This window comes from Aythya fuligula, chromosome 20 (assembly GCF_009819795.1).
Source record: "Aythya fuligula isolate bAytFul2 chromosome 20, bAytFul2.pri, whole genome shotgun sequence".
Classification (NCBI taxonomy): Eukaryota; Metazoa; Chordata; class Aves; order Anseriformes; family Anatidae; genus Aythya; species Aythya fuligula.
Window position 1 is genome coordinate 6162424 of NC_045578.1, and position 12972 is coordinate 6175395.

The 12972-nt window shown below is 41.3% G+C and overlaps 1 protein-coding gene across 5 annotated transcripts in view; it reads right to left on the reverse strand.

Annotated features, from left to right (window-relative positions):
* Positions 1-233: 233 nt before the first annotated feature.
* The window catches only part of MYO1C (myosin IC), a 56721-nt gene continuing 43982 nt past the window's right edge, over positions 234-12972 (reverse strand). For all 5 annotated transcript variants that reach the window (XM_032201029.1, XM_032201034.1, XM_032201032.1 and 2 more), the window contains 19 exons: positions 12765-12856; positions 11477-11571; positions 11204-11250; positions 10860-10940; positions 10566-10671; positions 9906-10023; positions 9587-9700; positions 9329-9405; positions 9096-9164; positions 8570-8654; positions 7834-7993; positions 7084-7167; positions 5728-5821; positions 5567-5622; positions 4891-5026; positions 3839-3909; positions 3314-3411; positions 2956-3055; positions 234-1879 (listed from right to left, as the gene is read on the reverse strand). In XM_032201029.1, the coding sequence (XP_032056920.1) occupies positions 1853-1879; positions 2956-3055; positions 3314-3411; positions 3839-3909; positions 4891-5026; positions 5567-5622; positions 5728-5821; positions 7084-7167; positions 7834-7993; positions 8570-8654; positions 9096-9164; positions 9329-9405; positions 9587-9700; positions 9906-10023; positions 10566-10671; positions 10860-10940; positions 11204-11250; positions 11477-11571; positions 12765-12856 (1710 nt within the window). In that variant the 3' untranslated portion in view covers positions 234-1852. The remainder of the gene's footprint in view (positions 1880-2955; positions 3056-3313; positions 3412-3838; positions 3910-4890; positions 5027-5566; positions 5623-5727; positions 5822-7083; positions 7168-7833; positions 7994-8569; positions 8655-9095; positions 9165-9328; positions 9406-9586; positions 9701-9905; positions 10024-10565; positions 10672-10859; positions 10941-11203; positions 11251-11476; positions 11572-12764; positions 12857-12972) is intronic.

Genomic DNA, 12972 nt, shown 5'->3' on the forward strand with positions numbered 1-12972 from the left:
CAGATCAGGCCCCTGAACTGAAGAGAATCACCGGGGCTGGTTCCATGTTTGCTGACAAGGCCCAGCAGGGTTCCACCTGTCTGCAGCTGCTGTGAGTGCAAGCACAGCAACACTGTGCAGCTTCCAAGAGTGTGCTGCAGGGGCTGCATTGTCAAAGAGGCAGTGTGATGAATGGGGTGGGGTGATCCCAAAGTTAAATGTGGTGAAACAGCTTTTATAGTAAAGACAAAGTGTTTTCATCATAAAAATTTATTTAGCAGTTTTGAAGAGGTTATATAATAGCGTATACAGCATTGTATAGTATATACACTATATAGCATATACAATAGTATGGTGTATATGTACTACAGTGTATACAGCATTCCAGGCCTGGGGCAGTGTTCGGTAACTGTATAATGTCAGGAAACCTAAAAGTTAGGAGATCGAGCTGATTGTATGTCAGTGGCAACATGTTTGGTTATGTTTTATTCAGGGCTTAGTGTAACTGCTGTTGCTACTGCATCAGGCTAGAGGTGGGATGTGGAGGATTGCTAAGGCAGGTGGAGTGCAAAATGCATGGTTGGAGGTCTGGAACTTGGAAGCTGGAGCTGTGGTCTGCAGTCAGCAGGTATTGACACAGCTGCCCACTGTGCAGCCAGTGGGGGCCTTTTGTTAAAGGAAAGTGCTGGATACTGACTTCTGTGATGTAGCCTGAGACCTGATAGTGTTCACATGTCCCTTCTGGGTTGGAGTCAGAATTAGTGATATGACAGCTTGCTTAGGAAATTGTTAAGATGCTTCCATGTGAAGGAGCCCTCAGCCAGCTGGGCAGTAACGCCAGTGGTGCTGAACTAGCCCTCTTCTTTAAGGCAGTAGTGCAAAGTGTTACATAAACACTGAAGCTTTACTGTGAGAACTCAAACTTCCAGTTATCCCTGAAGATGTATGAGAGGAAAAGCAGTTTTTGTGAAGGTGCTGCTCTGAGCCTGATGAGCTGTGTGGGGAACGGGCAGGCTGAGGGCTCCAGATTTCAGTTCCAGCCTAGGGGGACATGGATAAGCAGTGACCTCTGCAGTAGGTATCACCTAGATTTTGGTTGGCTGTGTGGATATGAAAAAGTTGCTACTGTATAAAAATATCACTATACAGCAAGAAATGGGAGCTGTAACTTCAAAAATAATTAAAAAAAATGCTGTATCCAAATCAGTGAAGTTAACATGATGGGTTAATGAATACCTTCTGATCATAAACTTAAAAACAACAAAAATTCCAAATCTAAAACATAAAAGTTTCCATATCAACACCATTTCTTGTAGTGCATTTCTCATATTCAGCTATAAAGTATTTACAGGGTTTTTCTACTCATTTACACAATATGGCTTTAATATTGTAACACAAAGCATCAAAACATCTCAGAGTAAAATTCTTCATAAAACATTTTGAATATAAAGTTTGGCATTTAATTTGGCTGACAAAGCAGCAGCGTTTTGTTTTCTGATTGTGCTTTTTTGATGATGCCAAGCACAAATTTTGGTCATTTCCATCAGGGCTTAAACTCTATTAGAGTCAGAACTGCCTCTCTCAGAGCCCAGCTGAACATGTTTCATGAGCCACGGTTTCACAGACATCACGTTGGACCCGTGTGTTTGCCACTAAGGTAAGGAAGAGAAGGCCTTTCTTTTGGAACTTCAGTATTAAGACAAGAAAGCAAGATGCGTTTTGTGGGTTTTCTGAAAGTGCAGGTCTTTGGTAACAAACAAAATGAGCGAAGCGAGGAAGGAGGGGGCATTTTGCTGGGAACCGAGTCCAGCCAATTATACGGGGTGTGGTCAGACTGATGGAGGAAAGGGTCCTGTAGTGGTGGCACATTTCATCATCGAGAGTTCAAACGAGGAGCAACCTGCAGGAGAAGATGGACAAGCTAGGAACCATACTGAAAACAAAGATGCAGAAATAGTTCTAGTGCCAAAATATCCTTGAAACATGCTGAAGCCTGGCCTGTAGAGTTAAGCTGTTTGTTATGCTGTGGGTAGGTAAAGAGCTCTCTGTGCTGAGGCACTGAAAGTGTCTGGCCTCAGCAGGAAACAGAAGCAGGTACTGGCTACTCGTCAGTGAGCAGAGTCCACAGCAGTCTTGTACCTCTCTTCCTGTGGGTATACTGAAATATACTAAAACCTTCTCCCTAAGAGAAAGATGTTCTTAGGGATGGTTTGAAAAGGCTGGGGAGGGGAAAAAAAACACTTTGGGATGTTTCTTCTTAATATAAAAAGTCATTTGGTTTGTCATTACTGATAGCAGATAGATGGAGAGAGAAGTGTGGTCCTCACTGCAGCATGTGAATTCAATCTCCCTTCCTGTGCACAGCTGCCAGGTAACCCATGGAGTAGGGGAAGTTCCTGGCAGTTCTACAAGTTTGTGGGTTTTACAGGATTGGACTGTTTGGGTGAAGAGCAAGGTAGAAATGGTGAATCCAGTTCTGAGATGTGTCAGGCTGCAGTGAGATGGGGAGCTGGCCTTCCTAACCCTGCTGGCAGGGGACTGAGTGCAGTCTGAATAGGTTCTGGGTGTGTTACCAATCTGCCCTTCACCTTACAATAAATCAGCTGCGTATGTAGATGACTGGCAGGAAGACTACAAACACTTTAGGAAGGGAAGAACAGCTGCATTTTTCCTGTGTTCTTAAATCTAAAACTTGATTTGCAACAGTGTATCGTGAAAGAATCCTGTAAAAGAACCCAAGTGATTGACAGGATAATTGCTTGAGTTTGAGCAAGCCTGGCAGTCTCATAACTGCAAGAGAAGTGCAGTGCAGAACTCCAACTGGGGAAAAGGCTCACAGACCCAGGGCAGTGCATTCAGCAAGGGAAGGGGTGATGGTACATGTCTGTCTGCTGTAAGTACACTTGGTAGCAAAACCTGGGTTTGGATGTGCTGTAAGTGAGCTACTGCTTCTTACTGATCTTGGCCGGTACTCACCACGGTTAGATGGCCATTCTTAGCTTTGGCTATGAGCAGTTCTGATCCTGATATAAAATCAATGATGCCTTCTTTGCCTTGTCCAACTGTGAATTTTATGCTGCAAAGAGAAACAGATAACAAACTTGATGAGTGTGGGTGTAGCTCTACCCTAAGTCTGCTGCTTCAGGGAGTGAACAAGCAGACTGCTGTTAGTTAAGATTAACTCTTCTTTGTCTTCTTAGTTAAGAATAATTAAATATGTTTTTATGATGCATTTCTGACATGTTTCTGTAGCCCTATAATGCTGAAGCAGAGCTCTCCAGAACCAACACAAGAAAACCAAAGCAGCTCCTGAGAGGGGCTCTGCTTCACTCACCTGCCCTGGTTGATGTTGACGTTATTGACTTTGTCTGCCCGCATGGCTGTTTTTGTGAGTGTCTCGATCACATGGTCACTCTGAAGTACAACATCTCCCTAGGAGAGAAAACCAGCAACAGTTTGTGATTGTGGCTTTTCAGTGATCGTATACCAAAATAATTATGTTGTAATTAACAGGGACAGAGCTATCTCCATGGGTTAGCGTGGAAAACACCTCTCAAGGCATACCAGGCTTGGCGGTGATCTGTGATAACACCCCCAGCAGTTACTTTATTTACAAGGTAACAGTAAAGGGACAGCACTGATCCTGTCAGTGCATCAGTCACTGGTGAACCCCATCTGTGAGCACACACAAATATGAGCAAAATCCAACTTAAAGCTGGCATGAAGTGAGTTACGTATGGGGGCTGCTCAACGGTGCACATCACCGGTGTGCTTCACTCCCCCACCCACCGCCACCCTGGATCTTCTGCTCTTTGTGCCTTTAGAACTTGTTCTAGAGATGGCTGGAGGGCCCCATTACCTTCTGTTTGTTATCCTCACAGTGCACGTGCAGCACAAACAAGTTATCGCTCAGGCTGCTGACGGAGATGCCTGCAATAGAGAACGGCCCATTGACACCAACACAACAACACCAGGATTCCTGCACATGTTGCAGAACCTCTCCCAGGAACGCAGCAACTGTTGGTCCCACAGTGAGAAACCTGACAGCTGAGAAGCTGCACAGAAGCAGCAGCGCACTAAGGTGTCAGCAGAGAGGTTGCAAGGTGACAGACAATCAGCTTATAGCTGGGCTTCTTAACATGGAAAAGAAACTTTCAGGTGCCTCTGTCCATGAGGAGTAGGAATGCCTGTTCTCTGGATTTTGTTTAACATCTATTTCATGTAATAGATCTGATTAATGATGCCATTTGAGGCAGCCCAGCCCTAGCAGTGATGAACGTACAGCGCTGCAGTAAGCATGTCTTATGGGAGTCCCAGAACCCCAAATTAGTGTTGCCTATGGAAACTATTTTAAATGGTGACAGTTACAAACACAGTAGGTAATTGCGTTAGGATAACACTGAAATAATTAGCACGAAAATTGGCTGCAAGGAGGAACTGTAGCAATGCTGGGAGCTGGAGCTGAGGCTATGAAGTGAGAGGCTTTAGATAAGCCAAAGCCAAGTCATGTACCAGACTCTGCAATTTTCTTTCTCTCTGACCAAGTTCCCCCTCTAAAAGGACCATGTCAATGTCAAATATTTAGAGGGCTAAAAGCCAGTGTCCCAAGCAGTTGCTGTGTAATAATGGTGCAACTTCCCTGCAGTGGAGATGTGCAATTGGGAAATGACTTGAGAGGTTTCTGGGGAGATGAATTGAGTAATTTTTGTGACATTTTAAGGAATTTAATTTTAGGAAAAAAAAAGTCCAACATATTGCAGATTTAAAATACTTGTCAGTACAAGATAATTCTATTCTTGTCCAGGACAAAGACCAACTGGTTATTTTTTTATTATTGTATTTTAACTGAAGTTATTTGTCATGCTGACTAAAATCAAGTGAGCTAAACCCCATTTCTGTTGGCAATCTCACCTGTCAGATTGGCGTAGTCAATCCGTTGTTTGATTTTGGAGTCTTCAACAATGATGACTGCGTTTTGGGTAAGAAGCAGTTGCCGTGATCTTGCTTTGTATCCTTTCCGGTCATACTTGATCACAGGAACTGCATACTGAAAGAAGCGTTATCAGTGCTAAAAATGCAACTTGTGTAATTGGCAGCTACCTTCCATCTAGCCTAGAGAGCTTGCAGGAGGTACTAACCAGTGCTTTGTAAACTGGGAGTGAAGACAATCCTTTTGAGTCCTATTCTCAGTTCTGCCACAGACTTCCTTGTTGACCTAGAGGAGTTCTGAACAATAACTTGATGACTATGGCTGTCTGACTGTGCTTGAGAAATCTATGATTTAGCTTCAGTCTGCGTAGACTTCATCACTCCTTTCCTCTCCCCTTCAAGCATCTCAAAGCATCATGAACACCAGCAATGCAAGCTGCAACCCCTTTAATTCTAGCTGACAAACTTGCCCAAATCTCCCAATTGCATTTCTTAGCCACCATGTCCTCATGTAGACTATCTTCCAAGGTGTTATCAGCTTAATGTTAAGGTAAAATTCTTGCTATATTTTCTTCATCAATCTGATCTTCTGATGAAGACTTTAATTCTGCTGCATAATTATGAAAACTTGAAAAAAGTATTAGGACACAGGTCTTACCTTAATTGGTTCATTTTCTAAAGCCTGAAGGACTTTAGTGTTTATCTCTTCATTACCTAAATTAAAACCAAAGAGATGGAATAAGAAAAATTTCAAGCAAGAAAAGAGGAGATGAATCCCCCTCTTTCTTCTTCCTGTTCAACTTTGTAACACCTACTCACCAAGTCGAGTGTTGATGAAGAGTCTAGGAACACTCTGAGGGTAATTGTCTTTTTTACCCTTAAAAATCTCACTGGCAATTACTTTTTGTTCCAGCTGCAAGGACAAAAGATGTATTCTGTTAAGTAGAAAATCTTGCTTCAAATAAAAAATGTTTGACTTCAAAGAGCCTCTGTGGTTTTCTTTTTTTTTTTTTTAAAGTCATCTACTTTTGAGCTGAATCATGTTAGTCAGAAAATTACATAAAGTCTTCCATATGCCCCCTATCTTTTCAATGGCTATCCTTGCTTTAGGATAGAAATTTCACTTTTTTTGTTATTATTTGTAATTCTCAAAAATATATACCTCTAATTTGAATTTGTCAAAAGCCAGAGACCAGATGTGATGTCTACATCATGCCTTTGTTAAAAGGTCTCAGAATTCTTCTACTTCAGAGATCCTCTTAGCCTAGTTAAGCTAAACAATTTGTTTTCCTGCTTCGCCCTGTAGGATGTTGTTTTTTTTTCTCCCCTATGGTTCAGATAGTTTTGCTGAAGCCTTGTCAGCTAATCACCATCTTTACTGAAATACTGACAAAAGAAGTTACAATGTTATTAGCACAGTGTAACACATTTATTACAGCTCCCCCATCTATTCAGTACTCTCTACCTTATCCTCTGACAAATAGTACAACTCAGCTAGGTGCCATTCAGTCCTGGGAGTTCTTGTTTAGAAGATGAGTCACCATAAACCTTTGGTCCTTTTTACAGTGGCAGTCTTCCAGGGGGTAAATATGACCAGTACTCTTAGCTCTAACTTCTGTTCCTTCAGAATGAGAATAAAACCAGGGAACGAGGAAACAGGAAATCCCTTTTGTTTTTGTATAGAGCAAACAGACAGGAGATGATTTACAGGTAAAAATGTGGATAAAGGATACTCATAAGCCTTGTTTGCTTGGGAGAAGAAAGTGGAGGTGTTTCCACCTCCAGCTCAGTAATGGCTGGTATTAATCCTGTGTCCTTAATCACAGGCTCAGCCACTAACTAATCCACAGCATTTCATTACATGCCCTTAAGAGTTTACAGGCCTTCATAAGCAGTATGATATACAATCCAATTAAAAAAAAACGTTTAAAGGCAACTATTACCATCATCTCTCAAAACAGTTTAGATGAAACTGTTTAATGTACATGTTTCCTATTAGTTCTCTTCATTGAGTTTTTTTTTTTTATATATAAAATAAGAAAATACAGCTACCCTAAGACTAAGATGAATCAAATTTCAGTATAATTTTTAATCTTTTTATCTAGAACAACAATGCAACTGTATGGAACAATACAACATCAGAATAGTCTGAATGAACACAAAGTTGTTGGGTACCTGTTGCTTCCACTCTGGGCTGATTCTCTTGCAGTACGTCCAGACCATGTTCTGCATGCATAGCTGTCGCAGGAGCTGGGACGCCTGAAGGAGGTTTCACACAGTAAGTAAAAATAGCTCAAACTGACAAAGCAACTCAAACAGTGAAAAAAAGACAAACAACTGCAGAAAATCCATGGCTGAATTAAGATACTGTTTTGTTACTGACAATCACTTTTCAAATTAGTTAATTAAAAAGTCTATTTTCCACCTTTCTAAGACAGTTTGTCCCACAGCATTCTCCATCTGGTTTAGAACTAAATGGCAATTTAAGAACATAATTATTCTTTAGAATATGGTTTAGAATTAATGGAAGAAACTCAGTATGTTTTAGAATAATCAATGGGTTATTCCAGCTACCTTAGCTGTCCAGAGGGAACTTAATTTGGTCAGAGGAAAAAGAAAATTTCACAAATGGATGGGAAGAACACTGGAAAATAGTGTTGCAACACTTCCAAATTCTCAAGCGTTCTGCACTATAGCTCTCATAATTTTACAACTATGCTAATTACACACATGTGATGGTATTTTGACTAATTCTACTTGTAGAGATGCTAATGCAATGTGAAACCTGAGCGAGAACCTGGTTCTTTCTTGCTCTCATAGCAGGCGGCTCCCCCCAGGCCTTTGGTGGCCCGTGGTCTTCCATACTGCCATTTGTCTCCTCCGACTCGCGTATCATTCATCTGACCCTGGTGCAGTTGAGCCTACCTCACAGAGCGATGGAGGAGGAGTTGGCCATGATTTGTCTAAAACGTTCTTTGGTAAATTACGCTTGAGGTTCATCAGGAAGGAAAAGCGGATGTAATCAAGGAAATACTCATTCTCTGGGCAGCGAGGGTGATTCCGGTAAATAAAACCCTTAATGAATCTGAGGAAGAGGAAAAAAATAGGAGATTGGTCAAAACTGAAGATATTTAGAGATCTCTTCCAATCCAACCATGTCTGGGTCTCCAGTGAACTTTCAGATATAGCTAGGGTAAAAGGTGAATTAACATAAAATCAATGGAGAATTGTGAGATTTGGGTCAGTCCCCAGAATAGACATCAAACTTGAGAGGAAAAGGGAACTGCAATTTATAAGAAAAAGGAACTCAATAAAATGGAGTGGATAACCAAGAAGGGCTGAGTGCCAAAATGGAAGTTTATATAATAATAAAAAAAATAGGCAAAGCAAGTTTTTTAATGTCTGTTGCATCTGCAGTCAGATTAGCCAAACAGACAGCCTTGCCCATTTTCAGACGTGCTTACTCAAATATTTGTCACAAAATAACTTCCTATGGTTGCTTTGAGATAACAGAATTCTCATTTCCTGAGCTTTATTTAATAATAGTTGTAATTTATTAATAAAAATCTCTGACACTGTAGCAACAGGTAACGTCATTTGCATCACCTCATTGTTAGCAAGTAAGTACCCATTCAATGGGCTGAGGCTACTGTTCACACACCTTCTGATAGTCTCTACTGCCCACTTCTTTTTGGCAGCTTTTCGGCGTCCCAAGGTTCCCCGCCACCAGGACTGGATTGCTATTGCTAAAAATACAAACATTTTACACTAAGTGAGCTCCTTCATACCGATATTGACTTCACACAAAACTGGCAACAAACAGTGCTTATGTATGTACTCTGAAATAAAACAAAAACCCAACAGCCGTCACAGTGACACATGGGAAAGAAAATAATTGAAATTCTTAACAATATAACGCAATGGATAAATGGCAGTAAAAAGCACTGGCAGATGGGAACTGCTGTATGGGGGCTGCTGCGTGAACATGAGTTAAGCCTATTCTCGTACTCAAAGAGTCTCAAAGACTAACATGGAAGGAAGGGGTATGCAAACATCTCCCATTCTACTTCTAGCAAGGTTTCAGGGATTTTTCCTTCTCACACACCAAAATCAAGTCACCTTTAACTTCTCAATACAGCAACGGCCACTTCAAACCATGAAATGACATAGCACTTCCTCCCTCATACCTGAGTGTTTCATGTGCAGGAATTTTTTTCGACGGTAGAAACCTCTCCACGTGGCCTGCATTTTTGTTGCTGAAATGATAAGAGAAACAGCAATTTGAAATCACAACCAAGTGTATTTTGATACAAAAAGGTTAAACTGTTCAAACAAAAAATAATGAATAACTACAATAAAAAAAATATCACAGACCAGACAGCTAACTGTCCATGAAGCTACTGCAGTGTGTGTGACTCACCCAGGCTCTGCTTCCTCACTTCCAGAGCATCTTCCGTTGCAAACAAAGTCTTGGGAAAGCGGATAAAAATCTTTGTTCTAGAAATAGAAATTCAGAATAATGTTTAACGTGCAGGAGAAGTTTGCTTCCTGCCCTTAGCATTCCCTTTGGGATCTCTAATCTTTTGCCCACCCATTAAACAGAGAAGCTTTATTTAAAAGCAATGACATTAATGTCCAATGATTCATAACCTCAAATTGAGAAAACACGAGAACTGACCGTCCCATTTTGTATTCTTCCTGTTTGTAGCCAAGATGTTTCACCAGCACAGCCACGCCATCGTGGGGCCGTCCATCCCACGTAGGCCACGTTTCTGGACAAAGTGATTTGTACCTGTGGATTGACAGCAGAAGAAATCTTAGGGAGAGAAGTAACAGAAAGGGAGAGAGGTCATTCTTCTCTCTCCCTTAAAGAAATAACTCTTTCAGGTATAAGGGCTGCTCTTTGCTTTTTGGAACACTTCTCTGGCCTCAACACCTGTAGGACCAAGACCAGGGGGAGGGAGCAGCAGGGAGAGATAAGGCCAGGGTAATCCTACCTCTGCAGAAAAACTTCGTATTTCCTTCGATATGCAAAGCCAGCTCTCCGCACTCTGAGGTTCTCCATCAACCCCAGGTATTTCACTTGATGTCGGATTAGCACTTCATCAAATCGATCTTGAGAGAGTATGAAAACAGAGAAACTTCATTAACAGAGAAACTTCATTAATGTCCATTCATGCAGAAAAGGGAAATATTCAGTTCAGTTCAGAATTATTTTATCTTACAGTTATCTTTAACCTCTACCCCATCCTCATGGTTCAAGTCACACACAACTTATTTTGTGACTCTTGTCTTTCCCTCTTTTAGTATACATTTACATTTAGTTCCAGAACAGAATTTATCCTTTAGGATATTCTAAGCAGACAGGAGGAGGAAATGAGGGAGAATAAAATCATTAAAAGGAAGTTATGTAGGTTCACTATTCTTGACTTCAAATACGACCTCATTCTGTCACTTTACCAAGACCAGTGCCTCCCTTCTGATTCCTGGCTGGTACTACCACCACCCCCTACAGACCCTCTAGCACAGACCCAAAATGAAAACTGTTGCAAGACTTATTCATTTAAGCCCCTCTCTGTGCTTCACTGCCTGGAATCTAGTGGTTGGTATAGCTGTTGTAGAAAAGCACACAGGTGAAGAGTTAACCACGGCCATACCAGCCTGTTTAGCATCGTTAGGTTTCATGCATCGGATGTAGGATGGTTCTTTGGACATCAGAATTTCCATGAGTTTAGAGAGGCTGTTTTTAAACTGAGTTGCTGCCTAGGAGAAAAGAAAGAAAATCATGTATGACGTGATGACTTACAGCCGGTACTTGTGACTGCAGAACAAACCTCACAGTCCCCCAGCTTTAAAGGTAAGAGGCTTGTATTTAGGTTACCATGTTAGACAGGACGTATCTTTAAAAAAGAGGAAATAGCCACACTTCCACCCAGCTCTTGTATCCTTACCGTTTCGGGTCTCTTTTTGTCTGTCAGCTCCGTCCTGTCAAAACACTGATTTATGATAGGATTCTCAGAGTTGCACATGGTCTGTGGAGAGACATTTTCAGAGATAAAGTACAAAATGAACTTCAGAGAACTTTTAGAGCAATGTGACAAAATGTTTTTGGGTTGTTTTGTTTTAATAAAACAAACTTTGAACACTTCAATTTGCCTTTTCATAATGCAGCCCTACAGACATGCATTCTTCATGTTAACATTAAAAGAACCTTTTTCCTCAGATGCCACCCCATTTTGAACCCGCCTCCTTGTTCTGCTGCTGTGTATTGGAAGTACCCTGCATCCATACTCACCTCCTTCAGGTTCCGAAAGAGAAGGTCATTGTTTTTATCTAGAAAACCTGGAAGAAAAAGAAACCACTCAGGCTGCCACCACTGTTCCACAGAAATTTCACAACAAGGCAGGAATTTGAGATGGGAAATTAATCTAGTTAATCAGATGATACATAGAACTACTGTATAACCAGATTTGTCTCTGCTACCTAGTAAAGCTGTTTTAATTCAGAGGGCAGAGGATGAAAGGAGGAAAAAGGAGTGAGAGAGAACTGAGATGATGCACACACTTACCTGCAACACTGTAGGTGACCTCTCCAGCATAGTGCAAAAGCCGAAACTCTTCCCGCCCTAAAGACTTGCGAGTTTTTTGGTCAGCAAGCTTGTGCCTGGAGAAAAAGTGAAGAAACTTCATGAGGAACAAACGTTTGTTTCATGTGGGGAATCACCTCAAAAACCACTACGGTATATGATCCTAGAGTGGGACTACATGAGCACAGGACGAAAAAAATAAATTACATTTGTTGATCTTCAAGACCAAAAGTAAAAAAAAAGGTGAGTTATCAACCAGCAAATCATAAAAATGTCATAAAATCTATTTATGTTTATTTCTGATAGATGAACTTTCAGCTTCCTGGCAAGGTTGCAGAGTGGCTCTGTGTGTACATGAAATCAGAGTAGAGGTAGCAGGCAAGAGGGCAGTGAAGATGTTGGCAGCAGGCTGGCATACTTGTGGGATGCCATTCAGACCCCGATCTGAGCAAAGCAGAACATTCGGATAAGAATAAAAAGAAATTTGCAGCTCCAAAACCGAGGCAGGCTAAAACATGGAATTCACATCCATGGAACTGGAGTGGCAGCAACAGAATAGGTTACCAAAGTCAAAGAAGTGTCTGGGAAGATGTGAATGAAGGTGAATTAGTAATGCCTTCATTCCAAAAGCACCAGCACTGCTAAAATCATTCTAACACAAACACACCTCTGAACACTAATGTTACCAGCAAAATTCTGCTGCATGTCCTAGTTATTTGTAGGCTAGACTTCAGGCATCAGTTGTCACCCTCCAGAAAACCATTAATGCTGAGCAATAATCTGGTCTGGTACACCAAAACAGTTTGTCACACCCGCAGTACTGGGCCAGACATCAGAAGAGCCAAGAAACTGCAATCCTGCCCAATTCCTTGGATAGTAGCAGCTGGATGCCAGCAAGAGACTGGTGAAGAGGCAAGCCAGCAACAGAAATCTGAGGACTGTTACATGTCTCGCTCAGGCTTGGACAACGTGTAAGTACAGAAGAAGATTCAGTGCATAAATTGGACGTGGTCTTTTCCTGCCAGTCTAACACATCTTTCCTTTTTTCTTCAATTCTGTTTTACTTGCTTATTCAATATTATCTTAACTCACAGTCTAATCTCTTTGCAAATTAAAACACCATAATCTTTTATGTGGGGCCCCGTTTATCTAGGATGCTACTGCCATAAACACAATGCATTATAAAGTTGCCCAGCAATAATTAAACCTGTAGGCTCTATCAGACTTGGATCCTACCAGTAAAGATGCCCTCAGCAATATGAACACTCACGTGAGAAAATGGGGGTGGTTCTTCACAGTTTCCTCCAGTTTCTCCAAGAACGTTGTATCTGTGGCATCCCCAGGTCTCAGACACTCTTCGTCCTGAAAACACACACATCCTAGTATTGATTTCTTTCTGTGCTTGTACTCATACAGGCCAACTCTAATTATGTCTCACTGAAACACTGTCCCAGCTTCACCCTTTGGCTTTTTAATAG